Raw genomic sequence first — 22042 nt, 5'->3', positions numbered from 1 at the left:
GGGGGAGTGATCATTGTCTTGCTGGGAGGGGGGGTGATCATTGCCTTGCTGGGAGGGAGGTGATCATTGCCTTGCTGGGGGGTGGTGATCATTGCCTTGCTGGGAGGAGGGGTGATCATTGTCTTGCTGGGAGGAGGGGTGATGATTGCCTTGCTGGGGGGGGTGATCATTGCCTTGCTGGGGAGGGGTGATCATTGCCTTGCTGGGGGGGTGATCATTGCCTTGCTGGGGAGGGGTGATCATTGTCTTGCTGGGAGGGGGTGATCATTGCCTTGCTGGGAGGGAGGTGATCATTGCCTTGCTGGGGGGGGTGATCATTGCCTTGCTGGGGAGGGGTGATCATTGCCTTGCTGGGGGGTGGTGATCATTGTCTTGCTGGGAGGAGGGGTGATCATTGCCTTGCTGGGAGGAGGGGTGATCATTGTCTTGCTGGGGGGGTGATCATTGCCTTGCTGGGAGGGGGGTGATCATTGCCTTGCTGGGAGGGAGGTGATCATTGCCTTGCTGGGAGGGGGGTGATCGTTGCCTTGCTAGGGGGGGGGGGTGTCATATGCCTTGCTGCTGCCTTTGTGTCGGATGGGGAGCTGGGGGGGGTTTGGTGTTTTAACGTTTTAGTTGTCCTTCATTCTTTGGGGGCACCCCTCTGTTTTTGTGGATGTCTGCAAAGAAAAAGAATTTCTGGATGTATATTGTATGCATTTCTCTGACATTAAATGTACCTATTGAACCTACTGAAAACCAGTTCCTCCTCATCTCTGTCCTAAATCTACTCACTGAATCTTGAGGCTATGTCCCCTAGTTCTAGTCTCATCTATCAGTTGAAGTAACTTCCCCCTCCATCTTGTCTATCCCTTTCATAATTTTATGTGCTTCTATAAGATGTCCTCTCATTCTCCTGAACTGCAGTGAGTACAGTCCCAGGAAACTCCGTCTCTCAGAGAGAAGGAGAAGGGATTTCTTCGGAGTGCAGTGAAGCTGTGGAATTCACTGCCACCATGGGCTGTGGATGCCAAATCACTGGGTGTCTTTAAGGCAGAGGTTGATAGGCTTCTGACTGATTAGCAGGTAAAGGGGTATGTGGAAGAGGTGGGAGAATCAGGTTGCGAGAGAGAAAAATCTCTCATGATTGAATGGCAGGGCAAGTATGAAGGGCTGAATAGTCTTACTCTGCTCCTATACCTTTTGCTCTTATGAAATGTGCATTCTGTAAATATACAGTGGCAGAAGCTGAGGGAGCTTCTGACTGAAGTTTATTTTTTACATGTCAAAATGGCTGCCACGGTAGCACAGTGGTTAGCTCGACACTATTACAGCTCAGGGTGCTCCAGAGTTCAGAGTTCAGAGTTCAATTCCAGCACCGTTCTGTAAGGAGTCCCTTTACTCATGGAATACATGGGTTTTCTCTCATCCTCTGGTTTCCTCTGACAGTCAAAAGAAATACCAGGTAGGTTCATTGGTCATTGTAAATTGTCCTGTTATTAGGTTAGGGTTAATGGAGTTTGTTGGGGTTGCTGGAGTGGAATGGCTCAAAGGGCCTGAAGGGTCCACTCCTCCCTATATCACTAAATAAAGTAAAATAAACTTTATTCATTATAAAAAGTATAAATCATGCAATGCCTTTCCATTCTTACATTCATAGTCAATGATGTCATAGTAGTGTTTGATTATATCTGCGAGTTAGGAACAGCTTCTTCCCTTCTGCTATTTGACTCCAAAATGAACATTAAATCCCACTTTTTCATATATTGTTCTGTTTTTGCACTTTTAAAATTTAACTACTTAATATAATATCTATACTTACTGTAATTCAGTTTTTTTCTATATCGTCATGTATTGCATTGTACTGCTGCCCCAACGTTAACAAGTTTCACGATATATGCTGGTGAGATTAAACCTGATTCTGATATTCCTTAAAACTAATGGGACTTTTGCCAATCATGAGGACCCTGCTGTGTGATAGACGAGGTTTATAAGATTATGACAAGCATAGACAGAGTGGACAGCTTGTAGCCTTCTATCAGGGCCAAAATGCCAAATACTGGAAGGCAAACATGAGGAAATCTGCAGATGCTGGAAATTCAAGCAACACACACACAAAATGTTGGTGGAACGCAGCAGGCCAGGCAGCATCTATAGGAAGAAGTACAGCTGATGTTTCGGGCCGAGACCCTTCGTCAGTACTAACGGAAAAAAGAGATTGTAAGAGATTTGAAAGTGGGAGGGGGAGGGGGAGACTTGAAATGATAGGAGAAGACAGGAGGAGGAGGGATGAAGCTAAGAGCTGGCAAGTTGAAAGGGGGTGTATCATAGGACGGAAGGCCTTGGAAGAAAGAAAGGGGGAGGAGAGAACCAGAGGAAGATGGAGAACAGGCAAGGAGTTATTGTGAGAGGGAAAGAGAGAGAAAAAAATTAGGGACGGGGTAAGAAGGGGAGGAGGGGCATTAATGGAAGTTAGAGAAATCAATGTTCATGCCATCAGGTTGGAGGCTACCCAGAAGGAATATAAGGTGTTGTTCCTCCAATCTGAGTGTGGCATCATCTTGACAGTAGAGGAGGCCATGGATAGACATATCAGAATGGGAATGGGACGTGGAATTAAAATGTGTGGCCACTGGGAGATCCTGCTTTCTCTGGCAGACAGAGCGTAGGTGTTCAGCGAAACAGTCTCCCAGTCTGCGTTGGGTCTCACCAATATATAAAAGGCCACACCGGGAGCACCGGACGCAGTATACCACACCAGCCGACTCACAGGTGAAGTGTTGCCTCACCTGGAAGGGCTGTCTGGGGCCCTGAATGGTGGCGAGGGAGGAAGTGTAAGGGCAGGTGTAGCACTTGATCCACTTACAAGGATAAATGCCGGGAGGGAGATCGGTGGGAAGGGATGGGGGGGACGAATGGACAAGGAAGTCACTTAGGGAGGGCATACATTTAAGATCAGAGGCGTAAGTTGAAAGGAGATGTGAGGGACAAGATTTTTCTATAACACAGAGAGTCATGGGCATCTGAAATGCACTACCTCGGGTGGTGGTGGAGGCAAAGACAACAGGCGTGTTCAAGAGGCTCTTAGATAGGTACATGAATATACCAGGACTGGACAAATGTGCAAATTGTGGAGGCAGAAGGGATTAGTTGAATTAGGCATACAATCACTAGCTTAATTAACACACACAAGACGCTGGAGGAACTCAGCAGGCCAGGCAGCATCTACGGAAAAGAGTAAACAGTCAATGTTTTGGGCCAAGACCCTTCATCAGGACTGGAAAGAAAGATGAGAAGTCAGAATAGGAAGGTGGAAGAAGGGAAGGAAGAAGTGGTAGGTGATAGGTAAAACCGGGAGAGGGGGAGAGGGTGAAGTTGAGAGCTGAGAGGTAGACTGGTGAAAGAGATAAAGGGCTGGAGGAGGGGGAATCTGATAGAAGAAGGTTGAAGGCCATGGAAGAAAGGGAAGGAGGAGGAGCACCAGAGGGAGGTGATGGGCAGGTAAGGTGAGGGAGGGAAACAGGAATGGGGAACAGAGAAGGGAGGAGGTGGGGCAGTTACTGGAAGTTTGAGAAACCGATGTTCATGCCATCGGGTTGGAGGCTACCCAAATGGAATATAAGGCATTGCTCCTCCAACCTGAGTGTGGCCTAATTTAATTAACTTGGCACAGCATCCTGGGCTATTGGGCGCGTTCCTGCACTGCACAGTTCTATGTAGTATGTGACTCCTCCAAGTACAGAAATCTGTCATCCCAAAGGAAATAACTCAAGGGGCTTACTGAATTGACTGACACCCGTCAGTCACCATGACCACTCAAACCCTTCAGCAAAATGCACAATTTACAGGCAGCACTACAGTTATTTCCCGGGCTGTTCCCTACCCTGCCACACCGTGGTATAGCTCCATGAGGTACAACTTTGCACTCCTCACCTATGGTGCTGCCTACCCAGAGTTCTGACAACGTGGAGTCCCACCACACGCCCCAGTTTCTTTCCGTCTTCCAAAGGCGTGCAGGTTGGTAGGTTAACCGGCTGCAGTAAGTGCTTTGGTGAGGGGCAGATTCTGGGGGGAGGTGGTGGGAATGTGGGGAGAGTAGTATAGGACTATGGCGGTCAATGATTGATGGCATGGACTCGATGGGCCGAATGCCCTCTCTCCATGCTCTATTACTCACTGATTGCACACTATTAAGGACAAACGGAGCAGGTATAGAACATATATTTTAGGAACAGCGTGGCCAGGTGTTTAAGGCGTTGATCTATTGATCTGAAGGTCGCTAGTTCGAGCCTCAGCTAAGGCAGCGTGTTGTGTCCTTGAGCAAGGCACTTAACCACACATTGCTCTGTGACGACACCGGTGCCAGGCTGTATCTGCCCTTGCCCTTCCCTTGAACAACATCGGTGGCATGCAGAAGGGAGACTTGCAGAATGGGCAGCTGCCGGTCTCCCATACAAACCTGCCCAGGCCTGCTCCCTGGAAACTTTCCAAGGCGCAAATCCATGTCCCTCAATGCCTATTATATATATCTTCCTCTCGGCCGTCAGATTTCTGAATGGACGATGAACCAACTCATGAACACGATTATTTGTTTTTGCTCTCTTTTTTTATATTTACAGTGGATTCTGGTTAACCGGGATGCATTGTGACCAGTACATTTTGGCTTAATTAAGTGGTTGCCCTATATGTTAAAAAAAAACTACTGTTTAACTGAGTAGCAAGTTGTTTATTTAAATGAAATACAGAACAAACTAGAACACTACTAATAACTGCAGTACTAGAAAACTGTGTATTAGTTCCTAATAGTTATCGAGGGAGGAATTCATCTGCCATGTTCATTTGATTCACTGTAAATGAACAAAATCAATGCACAGACCTAATGCAGATAATTGGCTGCCTTCATGGAACACTTTCAATGAATACATACTCAAAATCATCATTTTCCTTGCGACATTCAAGATGATTGAAGATACCTTCATATTTCCTAACCTGTTGAAGTAGTGAAATCAGATTATTTTCACTCCCAACCGTTTCTGGCAAGTCTAAGCCAGAACTTTTCCTAACCTGTTGAAGTAGTGAAATCAGATTATTTTCACTTGCAGCCACTTCTGGCAAGTCTAAGCCTGAATGCTTGGAACCACAGTGAGGAAAACAGTTCTGAATTTTCATAATGCTTATTTCTTGCTGTCGATCAGTGACAAAAATCACTGCTTTTTGAACACAAACACACACAACTGGCACTTTTTAAAAAGTGATCACCCTGAGCATGGTGTAGTGCCAAGTGGATGCAATACCTTACCTGCTCCTTCATCATCCCAACTGATGACCAGATGAGAGAAACAAAAGGAGAAATGAAAGACGCTAGAATAAGACAGCAAATGCCTGGGAAATAAGGTAGGTTCTGAGGAGGAAATTAAAGAGAGAAAGAGAGAGAGAAAAATAGGGAAAGAGAAAGGGAGTGAGAGAGATGGAGGTAGATAAATATAGATTACGTTTGTGTGTCTGTGTATATATATATATATATATATATATATATATATATATATATATATATATATATATATATATATATAAATAGAGAGAGAGAGAGAGAAATAGAGATGGAGAAAGATAGTGAGAGATAGAGAGAGAGATAGAAATAGAGATAGAGAGAGAGAGAGAGAGAGAGAGAGAAAAGAGTCAGTTATGATCCTGGCAATAGAGCTACAGGAGCCTGAAGACCCACACTCAGTGATTCAGGAACAGCTTCTTCAAAATAAGAAACAGGATCAGGATTAGTACCACCAGAATATGTTGTGAAATTTGTTGACTTTACGGCAGCAGTATAATGCAATTCATAATAACAGAGAAAAAAATAGTGAATTACAGTAAGTATAATTAATTACATTAAATAAGTAGCGCAAAAATAGAAATTAAAAACTAGTGAGGTTGTGTTAATGGGTTCAATGTTCATGTGGAAATCGGATGGCAGAGGGGAAGAAGTTATTTCTGAATCGCTGAGTGTGTGCCCTTGGGCTTCTGTACCTCCTTCCTGATGGTACGAATTAGAACAAAGCACGACCTGGGTGATGGAGGTCCTTAATGATGGATGCTGCCTTTCTGAGGCATTGTTCCTTAAAGATGTCCTGGATACTATGGAGGCTGGTGCTCATGATGGAGTTGACAGAGTTTAAAGCTCTCTGCAGTTCACTTTGATTCTGTGCAGTAGATATTTGCGAGTGTTTTTGGTGACATAGAAAATCTTCTCAAGCTCCTAATGAAATATTGCTGCTGCCATGCCTTCTTTCTAGCTGCATTGATATATTGGGTCCAGGTTAGATCCTCAGAGATATTGACACCCAGGAACTTGAAATTGTTCACTCCTTCCATTTCTGATCCCTCTATAAGGACTGGTATGTGTTACCTCATGTTACCCTTCCTGAAGTCCACAATCAGTTCTTTGGTCTTACTGATATTGAGCGCAAGATTGTTGCTGTGACACCACTCAACTAGTTGATATATCTCTCTCCTGTATCTCTGCTCGTCACCATTTGAAATTCTGTAGCATCAGCAAATTTATAGATGGCATTTGAACTGTGCTGATCTGCACAGATTGTGGTCTTTCAGTTATAGGAGGTTAAGGATCCAATTGTAGAGAGAGGTACAGAAGCCCACTTTCTGGAGCTTTTTAACCAGAACTGTAGAAATAATTGTGTTAAGTGCTTGAGCTATAGTCAATAAACAGCATCCTGAGGTAAGTAATTATATTGTTCAGGTGATCCAAGGTCATGTGATGAGCCAATGAGATCATGACTGCCTTTTGTGGCGATAGGCATTGCAATGGGTCCAGGTCCTTGCTGAGATAGGAGTTCATTCTAGCCATGGCCAACCTCTCCATCACCATGAGACATGAGTGCTACTGGATAACGGTCATTGAGGCAGCTCACGCTGCTCTTCTCGGGCACTGGTATAATCGGTGCCCTTTTGAAGCTGGTGGGAATCTCCTACTGTAGCAATGAGAGACTGCAACTGTCTTTGAACACCTGCACCAGTTAGCTGGCACAGGTTTTCAGAGCCCTACCAGGTACTCCATCAGAGCCTGTACATCCGGCACTGGACTTTAGAACATTTCAAGAATCAATTTACGTTATTCTATATTTTTGCATGATATTTTTTGTTATCTGCAGAAACTTTATGCCATTGCACTCCCCTGCTGCCACCAAACAACAAATTCCATGTCATATAAGACAGTGATAATAAACCCAATTCTGTTCAGATTCAGAGGGAGAGCGAGGTAGTGGAAACTAGTTGATAAAAAGAAATGAAAAATGACAGGTAAAATCATGAAGGGCTGTCAGGCTAGAATTCTTGGATCGCACACAGGTGAAGTTTCAACAAGCCATAATTTATCAGAAGCCAGGATTACGGAGGAGAACAATTTCTGTCTGATGTCATATCAAGAGAAACAGTGTTGAAATAGGCCCTCTAGCCATTGCAGTTCACAGTGACGTTCATATTATTGACAGATTGACTTTCTTGGATTCCATATGACTTAACTTCTAAGTAATATATTCACAGTCTTTGTCTGCCTTGGTTGTTTGCCAGTCTTTGGCTATATTTTTAGTGAATTATACTGTATTGTTTTTCTTTCTTTTAAATACCTGAAAGAAATTCAATCTCAAGGCAGAGTGTGATAGATAGATAGATAGATAGATAGATAGATACTTTATTCATCCCCATGGGGAAATTCAACTTTTTTTCCAATGTCCCATACACTTGTTGTAGCAAAACTAATTACATACAATACTTAACTCAGTAAAAAATATGATATGCATCTAAATCACTATCTCAAAAAGCATTAATAATAGCTTTTAAAAAGTTCTTAAGTCCTGGCGGTATAATTGTAAAGCCTAATGGCATTGGGGAGTATTGACCTCTTCATCCTGTCTGAGGAGCATTGCATCGATAGTAACCTGTCGCTGAAACTGCTTCTCTGTCTCTGGATGGTGCTATGTAGAGGATGTTCAGAGTTTTCCATAATTGACCGTAGCCTACTCAGCGCCCTTCGCTCAGCTACCGATGTTAAACTCTCCAGTACTTTGCCCACGACAGAGCCCGCCTTCCTTACCAGCTTATTAAGACGTGAGGCGTCCCTCTTCTTAATGCTTCCTCCCCAACACGCCACCACAAAGAAGAGGGCGCTCTCCACAACTGACCTATAGAACATCTTCAGCATCTCACTACAGACATTGAATGACGCCAACCTTCTTAGGAAGTACAGTCGACTCTGTGCCTTCCTGCACAAGGCATCTGTGTTGGCAGTCCAGTCTAGCTTCTCGTCTAACTGTACTCCCAGATACTTGTAGGTCTTAACCTGCTCCACACATTCTCCATTAATGATCACTGGCTCCATATGAGGCCTAGATCTCCTAAAGTCCACCACCATTTCCTTGGTCTTGGTGATATTGAGACGCAGGTAGTTTGAGTTGCACCATATCACAAAGTCCTGTATCAGTTTCCTATACTCTTCCTCCTGTCCATTCCTGACACACCCCACTATGGCCGTGTCATACTTTGATGATAAATTTGTTTTGAATGTTGAACTTTGAACGTCTTCGCCATTGGAGGAACTTGTCAAAGAGGGCAGAAGATGGCACTGGACCTATGCGAGTGCATGTCTCATTCCCATGTAGCCACCTTCCCAATTTGTATTCCCTTTCTGCATTCTCCCATTGGAATTCATTGCCTTTCTGCTGATGAATCTCTGAAGCAACAGAAGGGGCTCCACCAGCATTCGATAAGTTCCCATGCCCAGGAGCTGATGGCCATCTTGAGTTCCCAAATACAAGTTACTTCAGATCCCCTTTGTTTTCCCATGCTCACATGTCTGTCCTCAGCCTTCTCAAAACACATACAGTCCTGTAAACCCTAGGACAAACCCCGTTCCACTCGCCCACACACACACCCACACACATACACAGTCCTGTAAACCCCAGGACAAACCCCGTTCCACTCGCTCACACACCCACACATACACTTACACAGTCCTGTAAACCCCAGGACAAACCCCGTTCCACTCGCTCACACACCCACACACATACACAGTCCTGTAAACCCCAGGACAAACCCCGTTCCACTCGCTCACACGCCCACACACTTACACAGTCCTGTAAACCCCAGGACAAACCCCGTTCCACTCGCTCACACACCCACACACATACACAGTCCTGTAAACCCCAGGACAAACCCCGTTCCACTCGCTCACACACCCACACACATACACAGTCCTGTAAACCCCAGGACAAACCCCATTCCACTCGCTCACACACCCACACACATACACAGTCCTGTAAACCCCAGGACAAACCCCGTTCCACTCGCTCACACACCCACACACATACACAGTCCTGTAAACCCCAGGACAAACCCCGTTCCACTCGCTCACACACCCACACACATACACAGTCCTGTAAACCCCAGGACAAACCCCGTTCCACTCGCTCACACACCCACACACATACACAGTCCTGTAAACCCCAGGACAAACCCCATTCCACTCGCTCACACACCCACACACTTACACAGTCCTGTAAACCCCAGGACAAACCCCGTTCCACTCGCTCACACACCCACACACATACAGTCCTGTAAACCCCAGGACAAACCCCGTTCCACTCGCTCACACACACACCCACACACATACACAGTCCTGTAAACCCCAGGACAAACCCCGTTCCACTCGCTCACACACCCACACACATACACAGTCCTGTAAACCCCAGGACAAACCCCGTTCCACTCGCTCACACGCCCACACACTTACACAGTCCTGTAAACCCCAGGACAAACCCCGTTCCACTCGCTCACACACCCACACACATACACAGTCCTGTAAACCCCAGGACAAACCCCGTTCCACTCGCTCACACGCCCACACACTTACACAGTCCTGTAAACCCCAGGACAAACCCCGTTCCACTCGCTCACACACACACCCACACACATACACAGTCCTGTAAACCCCAGGACAAACCCCGTTCCACTCGCTCACACACACACCCACACACATACACAGTCCTGTAAACCCCAGGACAAACCCCGTACCACTCGCTCACACATCCACACACATACACAGTCCTGTAAACCCCAGGACAAACCCCGTTCCACTCGCACACACACCCACACACATACACAGTCCTGTAAACCCCAGGACAAACCCCGTTCCACTCGCTCACACACACACCCACACACATACACAGTCCTGTAAACCCCAGGACAAACCCCGTTCCACTCGCTCACACACCCACACACATACACAGTCCTGTAAACCCCAGGACAAACCCCGTTCCACTCGCACACACACCCACACACATACAGTCCTGTAAACCCCAGGACAAACCCCGTTCCACTCGCTCACACGCCCACACAAATAGTGACTAGTGGAGTGCCGCAGGGATCTGTCCTGGGACCCCTGCTTTTTGTGATTTTTATAAATGACCTGGATGAAGAGGCAGAAGGATGGGTGAGTAAATTTTCAGATGAGACGAAGATTGGAGGAGTTGTGGATGGAGCTGCAGGTTGTCGAAGGTTACAAGAGGATATAGGCAGGATGTAGAGTTGGGCAGAAAAGTGGCAGATGGAGTTCAATCCGGATAAGTGTGAGGTGATGCATTTTGGAAGGACAAACCAGAAGGCTAAGTACAGGGTTAATGGTCGGTTACTTAAGAGTGTTGATGAACAAAGGGACTTCGGGGTTTAAATCCATACATGCCTCAAGGTCACTGCACAGGTTGATAGGGTAGTTAAGAAGGCCAATGGGATGCTAGGCTTCATTAATAGGGGGATTGAGTTCAAGAGTAGAGAGGTCATGTTGCAACTCTACTCTAAGTGTGGTGAGATCAAAGGACTCATAGGAAGGATGTGGAAGCTATGGAGAGGGTGCAGAAGAGATTTACCAGGATATTGCCTGGATTAGAAAGTCTTATGAGGCAAGGTTAGCAGAGTTGGGACCCTTCTCTTTGGAGCGTAGAAGGATGAGAGGGGACCTGATAGAGGTCTACAAGATTATGAGAGACATAGATAGGGTGGATAGTCTGTAACTGTTTTCCAGGGCACAAATAGCAAACACCTGAGGGCATATGTCCAAAGTTAATGGAGGGAAGTTTAGGGGAGACATCAGGGGTAAGTTTTTTTACACAGAGGGTTGTGAGTGCCTGGAATGACTTGCTAGGGATGGTGGTGGAGGCTAAAACATTAGGGGTATTTAAGAGCCTCTTGGACAGGCACATGGATGAAAGAAAAATAGAGGGTTACAGGGTAGTGTGGGTTTAGTACTTTTTTAAAGGAATATATGGGTCGGCACAACATTGAGGGCCGAAGGGTCTGCACTGTGCTGTAGCGTTCTAGTGTCTAGTGTCAATGATTCAGGCACAACCTCTTCCCCTCTTCTATCAGGATTCTGAATTCGCCATGAATACTGCCCTGCTATTCCATATTTTTTCACTCGTTTTTTTGTAATAATTTCATATGTTTTGTACATATTTTATATCTTTGCACTATTCAATTAATTCCATGTCACATAAGACTATGATAGTAAGCCTGGTTCTGATTCTGACTCAGAGGTGGCGGGGGGGGGGGGGTGGGAAGAGGGGAAAGAAAGACAAGCACCAGGAGAGACAGTCAGACAAAGGAATGGAAAATGGCAAGTAAAATCATGTAGAGCTGTAGGGTTGGAATTCTTGAGTCCTGGACAAGTGAAATCTCAGCAAGCCATAATTACTTAGAAGCCAGGATTATGGAAGAGAGTGGTTTTCGTTTGACATCGTATCGAGAGAAAACCATGAGCAAACAACCCTTTGGCCATTGTGTTTTTGCCAAGCCAAATTTACATCAATCCTTCAAATCCCTAGAATGCTATTTTAACCCAATTTACTCTCCCCACATTCCTGAGATATTTTACAGATTAAATTTACAAGAATAGGGCTGGGACATGAGGACCTGAGTAACGGGGAAAAGTTGAATAAATTAGGGTTTTATTCCTGAGAACATAAGTGAACGAAGGGAGACTTGAAAGTGGCATGCAAAATTATGAAGAGTACATGTCGAGTAAATGCAAGCAGGCTTTTTCAATATTTTTGCTTAAACTAGAATAAAAGGTCTTCACTTCTTCACTGTGATTGCGGAATGAGCTGCCAGTGGAAGTGGTGAATTTGGGCTTGATTCCACCAATTAAGAGAGATTTGTAAAGTACATGGATGGGAGCGGTATGGAGGGCTGTGGTCCAGGTGTGGGTCAATAGGACTAGGCTGAATAACAATTTAGCATTGATTAGTTGAGCTGAAGGGCCTAATTTTGTGCTGTCGTGCTCTATGACTCTATGACCTCAGTAAGGAAGACAAAGGAAATGTGAACATTCATTTCGAGAGCACTGGAATATAAAGATAATGATGTAATGCTGAGGATTTATAAGACATTGGTCAGACGACGTTTGGAGTTTTATGAGGAGTTTTGTGTCCTAGTGTAAATCTAAGAAAGGATGTGCTGGTGTTGGAGGGGACCAGAGGTGGTTTACAAGAATCATCCTAGGAATGTAAAGGTTAACATATGAAGACAATTTGATGATTCTGGACCGCACTTAATGGAGTTTAGAGGAATGACAGGAGATCTCATTGAAACCTATTGAATATTGAAAGGCCTAGAGACAGTGGACATGGAGAGGACGTTTTCAGTAGTAAGAGAGTCTAGGACAAGAGGGCACAACCTCCGAAAGGAAGAATATATCTTTATAACATATGGGGAAGAATTTAGCTTGCCAGTGAATCTGTGGAATTCATTGCCACAGATGGCTGAGGAGGCCAAATCATTTAAAGGAAAGATTGATTAATTAGTCAGGGTGACAAAGGTAATGAGGAAAAGCCAGGAGAATGGAGTTAAGAGGGAAAATAAATCAGTCATGGAACAGGCGTAATGGGCTGAAAGGCCTAATTCTGATTTGAACATGTTCTTATAGATGCCTTCAGCCTGCACATGTCCATATTGTTCCAGTCACATGCTTATCTACAAGCTTCTTAAGTGGCACTGTTGTATCTGGCTCCAGCACCACCCCTGGCAGGGCATTCCAGGAGCCCACCACTCTGTCATGACAGAAATGTTTCCCTGAATGACAAAAAAATTAAAATAGCTCGGTATTGACTTCAGAAAGTGTGTGTGTGTGTGTGTGTGTGTGTGTGTGTGTGTGTGTGTGTGTGTGTGTGTGTGTGTGTGTGTGTGTGTGTGTGTGTGTGTGTGTGTGTGTGTGTGTGTGTGTGTGTGTGTGTGTGTGTGTGTGGTGGTGGTGGGGGGGGGGATGGTACCCATATTCCTGTCCACAACAATCATGTTGAGATTGAGTTGAAAGGTGTGGACATCGTCAATAGTCTATCCTAGGCCAATCGTGCTGATATCACCCTAAACATCGGCTGCTTACTCTTTTCCATAGATACTGCCTGACCTGCTGAGTTCCTCCAGCATTTTGTGTATTAGCTCACAGTCAGGAAGCTGTCTGGTGAGCCGAGAGAAAGTGATGGGTACAGCCCAGCCCATCACAAACAAAGCCTTTTATTTTACTTTTTACTTTATTGTCGCCAAACAATTGATACTAGAGCGTACAATCATCACAGTGATATTTGATTCTGCACTTCACGCTCCCTGGAGTACAAATCAATAGTCAATGTAATAAAAATTTAAATTATAAATCATAAATAAAAAATAGAAAAGAGAATGTAAGGTAGTGCAAAAAAAACCGAGAGACAGGTCCGGATATTTGGAAGGTACGGCCCAGATCCGGGTCAGGATCTGTTCAGCAGTCTTATCAAAGTTGGAAAGAAGCTGTTCCCAAATCTGGCCATATGAGTTTTCAAGTTCCTGAACCTTGTCCCGGAGGGAAGAGGGACAGGAAGTGTGTTGGCTGAGTGGGTCGTGTCCTTGATTATCCTGGCAGTACTGCTCCAACAGCGTGGAGTGTAAAGTGAGTCCAAGGATGGAAGATTGGTTTGTGTGATGTGCTGGGCTGTGTTCACGATCTTCTGCAGCTTCTTCTGGTCTTGGACAGGACAACTTCCATACCAGGTTGTGATGCACCCTAGAAGAATGCTTTCTACGGTGCATCTATAAAAATCAGTGAGGGTTTTAGGGGACAGGCCAAATTTCTTAAGCTTTCTCAGGAAGTAAAAGTGCTGGTGGGCCTTCTTGGCAGTGGACTCTGCTTGGTTAGACCAAGTCAGGTCATTTGTGATATTGACCCCGAGGAACTTAAAGCTTTTGACCTGTTCCACCTGCGCACCACCGATGTAGATGGGGTCATGCGGTCCGCTACTCCTTCTGAAGTCAACAACCAATTCCTTTGTCTTGCTAACGTTGGGGATAGGTTATTGTCTTCGCCACCAAGTTCTTAATTTCCTTCCTGCAGTCAAACTCGTCATTACCCGAGATATGGCCTACAATTGTGGTGTCATCAGCAAACTTATATATTGAGTTTGATGGAAACTTGGCTACACAATCATGGGTGTACAGTGAGTACAGCAGGGGGCTGAGTACACAGCCTCGTGGGGCACCGGTGCTCAGAGTGATTGTAGAGGAGAGCTTGTCCCCTATCTTTACAGCCTGGGTCCTGTCTGTGAGGAAGTTGAAGATCCAGCTGCAGATCTGAGTGCTAAGACCCAGGTTCCGGAGGTTAGGAATCAGTTTATTTGGAATGATGGTATTAAAGGCAGAGCTGTAGTCAATGAAAAGGAGCCTTACATATGCGTCTTTATTCTCCAGGTGTTCCAAGGAGGAATGTAGTGCCGGAGAGATGTCATCTGCCGTTGACCTGTTGCTCCGATAGGCGAATTGCAAAGCATTGAGGTTGACCGGTAGGCTATGGTTGATGTGTGCACTTTATAGCAATTGATGTCAGAGCCACAGGACCCTCCCCATCAATGAGCATGTTCCTAAGGAGCACTATCACAACGACGCAATATCCATCATCAAGGACACTCACCATCCAGCCCATGCCCACTTCTTGCTACTACCATCAGGCTAAGGAATGGAACCTTAGCTCCCACACCACCAAGTCAGGGAGAGTTATTACACTACAAGCAACAGGCTCTTGAACCCGTGTGGATAACTTCATTCACCTTGTTACGTACCAGCAGCAATAGATCACAAATTGATGTTTTAATGATTTTAATGTTAAAACTACTATATTTATTAGTATCTACTCAAAAATATAGAAAATTAAATGAAATAAACAGAAGTTATCAGTGTTATGTTTGTGTGTGGCTCCCAAACTGTCAGGCTTAGGAAAAGTTCTTAAAGTCTTAGGATGGCAAACTAGAAAGGTCCAGTAATCCATGGAACAAGTGAAGGGAGGGACGGGGAAATCCACGTTAAAATGCAGAGAGGAGGCGATCACGAAGAATTCCACAGGCACTACGCTGGGAAAAATGAAGTAACAGTCACTGAAGATCTTATCCGTCGTGTTGTCCCGATATTCACGTAGAAATATCACAAGATGAAAGTCATGGAATATACCCTAGCACAAGTGGTTACCTGACACCAGGTAAGGGTTAACAAAAGTGGTTGCCACAGGATACTCTAACGTCTATCTGGTGTTTTGACTACATAATCTGCATCATTGACCTTATCTCCTGGCTTGAAAGATCTAATTTTTGCTTTCTTATCATACCAGGTTTTCATTTTTCCCTACATGTACAAAAACTGGATGAACTCAGCAGGTTGAGCAGCATCTGTTGAAATGAGCAGTCAACGTTTCAGGCCGAGACCCTTCGTCAGGACCATTTTTTTCATTTTTTCAAAAATTTTCATTTTTCTCTGGTCTGAGCAGATTTTAAATTTTCCCTTGCCAGGTTGCAAGCCCTTTTCAATCTATCTTTGAATTTTAAAACATAGTCCAACAAATTTATATGTAGGTCATTGTTAATCCACTGCTCTCTTAACAATGCCAAAGGACCTCGGACCTAGTGTCCAAACTGTGGTGAACTAGATATACCTGTCTGACTGCTCCTGTGGCTCCTCCCACAGACCCCTGTATAAAGGCGACTGTGGGCTGCTGCTCTCCCTCATTTTCCCCAGGATGTAGTGATGTTTATTCTTCCAGTCAATAAAAGCCGATATCTCACTTCCTAAGTCTCAGCGTGAGTTATTGATGGTGCATCACAAACACAAGCTCAAAGGGGCTAAATCTAAGGGACTCTTGCAGACTCCCTTACTGCAAATAAAAGCAAGTGAACTCGGTCACCCAAATCTTTCTCATTTTCAATACAAAATGTGCTAATCATGGTTTTGAGGGTAGAGTGGAATCTTTCTAAGGCACCTTGGGATTCTGGATGGTACACAGAAAAACATAATCTCTTTGGCTCCCAGTTCGTAAACTACCTGCTGAAATAATCCTGACATAAAATTACTTCCTTGATCCAATTGGATTTCTTTAGGCAAACCAAATAGTGTAAAAAATTTTATGAGGGCCTTCGGCACAGTTGATATCCTTGAGAGGTATTGCTTCTGTAAATCTAGATGCTGTACACAGATGGTTAGTAAATACTGATGGCCAGCTCCAGTCTTTGGCAATGGGCTGACACAATCCATAATAACTTTAGAAAAAGGTTCGCCAAATGTAGGACTAGGCTGCAATGGGGCCACTGGGGTGACTTGATTAGGTTTACTCACAACCGGAGAAGTGTGACAAGTCTGGCAAAATGTCACAACATCTTTCCTCAAACCAGGCCAGAAGAATTGTTTCAAAACCTTGTCCACAGTTTTATTCACACCCAGGTGACCACCTAAGGGCATACTATGAGCTAAGGTTAAAATCTCATTCCTATAGACTTTAGGAACTACAACTTGGTGAACAATTTCCCATTCCTCACTTGCAGGAATATCAGGTGGTCTCCACTTCCTCATTAACACTCCACCCTTGAAATAATACCCTACTGGCACGTTCTCAATCTCATCACTTGTGAGAGCTCAATCTCTCAAGGCTGCAATCTCAGGATCTCTGGTCTGTTCTGTTATAAACTCCTTCCTGGACAGAGACAAATCTTTATAGTCAGACCGAATACAAGGATGGTCCAACAATGCAGGAAGGAAAGTCACTGACAGGTCATCAAAACCCGAGTCCTGATTTGGGCTATCATGGGTACCCAAATTTGGGCAGAACCATTCTGCACAGGACCATCTGCATAGGCAAGCTTCTTAGCCATTGCTCGAGTTACTGCGCAGGATGGATAAACATTATAGTCCATCTTTGGGTCATCAGTGATTGGCTTAGTCATCAGCTGCACTGCAGGGACAAATTTTCCACCTGCTAGGTCATTCCCTAACAACATAGAAACAGCTTTCACCAGTAAACTGGTCCATAGTCTGATCTTAACCGGTCCTGATACTAACTGACTTCAAAATTAACTTGTTCAGAGATACAAAAACAATGTTGCCCCCAATGCCTTAAATAAGATTTACCTCACCAGTGGCAGTCTCATCACTAAACTCCAAAATATTGTCCAACAAGAGTGACTGAGAAGCCCCAGTATCTCGAAGAATCATCACTGGCACTGGGGTGACCCTTCATTCACTGAAACATATCCCTCTTGACACGAAGGGAATAAATTCTTTCCTAACCGGGTCAGGCGTTTCAGCCTTTGGCAGAGCTTCATTGGAATGTCCAGAACCCTGTGGGTTCACAGGCGTTTCAAAGCGCTGAAAACAACCATCTGGAACTACCTCCTTTTCCTTCTTCTTCCTCAGGAGGAAATAATTAGCCATAACATGTCCAGGTTTCTTGCAATAGTGACAAGTAAGACCAGAATATTTCTCCTTTAATCGCTTCCCTTCATCCTTACCTTTGTCACTAGTCCCAGATCTGATTTCTGGTTTACCCTGATTACCCATGCTATCCTTTTGGAAGGTCTTACTTGGGGCAAACTTAGACTTGTGGGTTAGAGCAGACTCATCTGCTAACTTAGCAGATTCTTGTAAAGTTGCAGCATCCTTTTCATCTAAATATGTCTTTATATCATTTGGACGCACCTTTTAAACTGTTCAATTAGAGTCAACTCATTCAATTTGTCATAATCATCGTTCACATTTTGAGATGTGCACCAACGTTCAAAACACACAGACTTCTGATAAGCAAATTCCACGTGAGTCTGGCTCACAGATATTCTCAAATTCCTAAGCCTTTGCCTATAGGACTCTGGAACCAACTGTGCAGGCTTTAAGCACAGCCTGTTTTATTGCCCCATACTCAGCTGCATCTTCAACTGATAGGGCAGAATAAACCTGCTGAGCTTTGCCTTTAATTACACTCTGCAACATGAGAGGCCAGCAGTCTCTTAGCCACCGTAGGATCTGAGCAACTTCCTCAAAATGCTGAGAGTATTTATCAACCTCAGTCTCATCAAATGGAGGAACCAATCTAGCTTCCTGACTGGCATCAAACCTGTCACTAGAACCAGTACTTCAGTTTCTCTAGCCCCAACCACCTTTCTTTTTCTCTTTCCTCTGCTTCTATCAGCCTTTGTTTTTATTTTTCCTCAGCTTCAAACTGCCTTTGTTTTTCTCTCTCCTCAGCTTCTAGTTTACATTTCTCTAACTTCAGTTGTTCCAGCTTGTACTGGAGGTCAGGGTCACTTCGTTTACTTTCAGGAAACAGCTCTAACACCTCGGCTTCAAACACAGCCGTAGATATATAGTGCTGAACTATTCTGCTCTGAATCTCTGCCTTCTTCATAGCCGGCTTTACCTTAAGAAGTTTTAACTTATCAGCAATGATCCTCAACTCTATCTTTTTGGCTTTCTGTAATTCCTCAGAGGTTGGCAATGCCAAGAATTTATTAATATCCATTGCTGCTGGTTTCCACACCCAAGTCAATCAAAAGGGAAGTAATCAATGAAATCGATAATCGATTAATCAATAAGCTTCAATTTGTTCAAAATCGCAGACAAACCCCCTATTTATGTTATGTACCAACAGCAATAGATCACAAATTGAGTCAGGTTTTAATGTTAAACTACTATATTTATTAGTATCTACTCAAAAGTATAGAAAATTAAACAAAATAAACAGAAGTTATCAGTGTTATGTTTGTGTGTGACTCCCAAACTGTCAGGCTTAGGAACAGTTCTTAAAGTCTTAAGATGGCAAACTAGAAAGGTCCAGTAATCCATGGAATAAGTGAGGGAGGGACTGATAAATCCACGTTAAAATGTAGAGAGGAGCAAGAATTCCACAGGTTCTATGCTGGGAAAACGAAGTAACAGTCGCCAAAGATCTTATCCGTCCAGTTGCCCGGAAATCCACATAGAAATATCACAAGGTGACAGTCACAGAATATACCCTAGCACAAGTGGTTAAGTGACAGTCCTGTCAGCAGCTTGCAGTCCAAAACACTTACTTTCTCTCTCTCTCTCTCTCTCCTCTCTCCCTCCCCTCCCCCTATATACCCTAGCACAAGTGGTTAAGTGACAGTCCTGTCAGCAGCTTGCAGTCCAATACACTTACTTTCTCTCTCTCTCTCCTCTCTCCCTCCCCCTCCTCTCCCCCTCCCCCTATATACCCTAGCACAAGTGGTTAAGTGACAGTCCTGTCAGCAGCTTGCAGTCCAAAACACTTACTTTCTCTCTCTCTCTCTCCTCTCTCCCTCCCCTCCCCCTATATACCCTAGCACAAGTGGTTAAGTGACAGTCCTGTCAGCAGCTTGCAGTCCAATACACTTACTTTCTCTCTCTCTCTCCTCTCTCCCTCCCCCTCCCCCTATATACCCTAGCACAAGTGGTTAAGTGACAGTCCTGTCAGCAGCTTGCAGTCCAAAACACTTACTTTCTCTCTCTCGCTCTCCTCTCTCCCTCCCCTCCCTCTCTCTCTCTCATAGTCCAGCCTCACCCAGGCATTTTAAAGTAGCCCCCACAATAAACAAAACCGTGGTCACTTTAACAACCTCAACTCCGAACTAATTTTATGACCTACAGACTCACTTTCAAAGACTCTTTACGATTCATGCTCTCAGTATTATTTTCGTCTGCACATTGTACGGTTGGTTGCCTGTCTCTGCTTCTGTATAGTTTTTCATGCATTTTATTGTATTTTTTTATTTTCCTGTAAATGCTTGCAAGAAAGGCAGCAAGGGGAATTGAACCCGGATCACCTGTACTGTAAAGCAGTCTGCTAACCATTATGCTATCTTGCCACCCATATACATGTGTGTACTTTGATAGTACATCTCTTTGACTTTGTTTTTGAATTGTGGCCACTGTTCTACTGTGGGAGACATAGCAGCCAGTTCACCTAGGGGACATCTGAGCTGTGGGAAGTTAGGTGTATTCATTGCCAGCCTCCTGATTGAAATTCTAAATTTTTACTTGGAAGTTACTTCTTTCTCTGACCTTGTAACCTCCTGGGCAGACTCACGGAGTGGGGTCCTCACAACATTTCGCTCCCGCCTTGTTTCTGCTGTTCTGCTTTCCATCCTGCAGGTTAGAATCGAGCTGTAGTCATAATAGGGTGTAGTAGTTGGGAGATCCTGGCCCGGAGAGTCAGCAGATTGTGTTCACACCCTGTCCCGAGGCTGATTCCTGCACTTTAATGGAAAACAAGCTTCTGAGAAAATTGGACACTTCCAAAGAGCTGTCAACCACTGTGTTCCCATCACTCCCCCAGCACTGTATTCCAGGGACAAATCGCGCTCTGGGTGAGAAAGATACCTTTTCGATCCCTCCTAAACTTCTTACACCTCTCCCCTCTCTCCTCACCGCTTACCCTCAATCCTATCCTCTAGTGGGGAATCTACCTCTGTTATGGGGTATTGTTTTCCTGAAGACTCAAGAGACCATTAGACTACAAGACATAGGAGCAGCAGAGTTAGGCTATTCAGCCCATCGAGTCTGCTCTGTTATTCAATCATGGCTGTTTTATGTTCCCTCAACTCCATTCTCCTGCCTTCTTCCTATAACCTTTTATGCGCTTACTAATATATTTAACTCCACTTTAAATTTACCCATTGCTATCTGTGGCAATGAATTCCAAAGACTCACTGCCCTCTGGCTAAAGAAATTCCTCCTCATCTCTGTTCTAAAGGGACATCTTTCTGTACCGAGGATGTGCCCTCTGATCCTAGACCCACACACTATTGGAAGCATCTTCTCCACATCCACTCTATCCAAGCATTTCAATAGTTGGTAGGTTTTCAATGGTAGTAGGCAGTTTAAGTAGTTTGGCATGCACCCGGGTCCTTTCCTATGACTTCTATTTTCAATGAAATTGGATGCTCCTCATGTGTTAACCCTTTCCTTCCCAGAATCACTATTGCAAGCTTTCTCAGGATCCCCTCCAATGCCAACACATCCTTTCTTAGATATGGGGCACAAAACCACATGCAGTATTTCAAATATGCGTTGATAAATACCTTATAAAGCTGCAGCACTATGTCCTTGCAGTCCTCTCAGGATGAATGCTAACACTGCGTTTCCTTCTGGGACTACTCCTCTGTAGGAGGAGCTCGCTGTGGTTGAGCTGCATCGTTGGGGCGGGGTGAGAGGTTGTTCTCTGCATTCTATGTTTTGACCCAGAATGTTGATAATTGTTCCCTGAAGTCTAATCAACTACTCTAGTTAGCCACCCCACCCTCCCCATCTACTACCTCGGTCACTGCACTGTAAACACTTTAAAACACTTTTCACAGTGCTGTTTACATTGTAAATATGAGCTGGTGCTTATGTATTTATGCACATTTTATTCCACATCCATATTTTAACCTCTAAGCTCTATTCTTATAAATGGTTACTTAAGGGTGTTAGAGCTGGGGTGGCAATGGGGACAAGCTCCCACTATCTAGTAAATGCTCCCAAACTTGATCTGACTGTACGTACATCTACACAAAACAATTATACAAGCTTAGTGCTTGGGCAATATCCTCCCACATTTCCCCTCTTTATTGCTTGAACAAAGCGACGGAAATGCAAGATAACGATTTTTACTCCCTCATACTGTGAGATGGATGTAAGAAATAAAATTCCAATTCTAGTTCTAATTTAATGGTGTGCGCCTCAGATA

At 44.4% G+C, this 22042-nt stretch overlaps 1 protein-coding gene across 3 annotated transcripts in view; it reads right to left on the bottom strand.

The window, feature by feature from the left end:
- The window catches only part of LOC140737985 (torsin-4A-like), a 51805-nt gene extending 30320 nt beyond the window's left edge, over positions 1 to 21485 (bottom strand). Inside the window, exons 1-2 of one of the 3 annotated variants that reach the window (XM_073064904.1) lie at positions 21396 to 21485; positions 20377 to 20570 (exon numbers count right to left, since the gene is read on the bottom strand). In XM_073064904.1, coding sequence (XP_072921005.1) covers positions 20377 to 20459 — 83 coding nt within the window. In that variant the 5' untranslated portion in view covers positions 20460 to 20570; positions 21396 to 21485. Of the gene's footprint in view, positions 1 to 20376; positions 20571 to 21395 lie in introns of those variants that run through there. The other 2 variants (XM_073064914.1, XM_073064942.1) reach the window with 2 other exon arrangements.
- Positions 21486 to 22042: the final 557 nt, after the last annotated feature.

This window comes from Hemitrygon akajei, chromosome 2, assembly GCF_048418815.1.
Source record: "Hemitrygon akajei chromosome 2, sHemAka1.3, whole genome shotgun sequence".
Classification (NCBI taxonomy): Eukaryota; Metazoa; Chordata; class Chondrichthyes; order Myliobatiformes; family Dasyatidae; genus Hemitrygon; species Hemitrygon akajei.
Note: the sequence above shows the minus strand (reverse complement) of the source record. Positions and strands in the feature narration are given on the sequence as shown.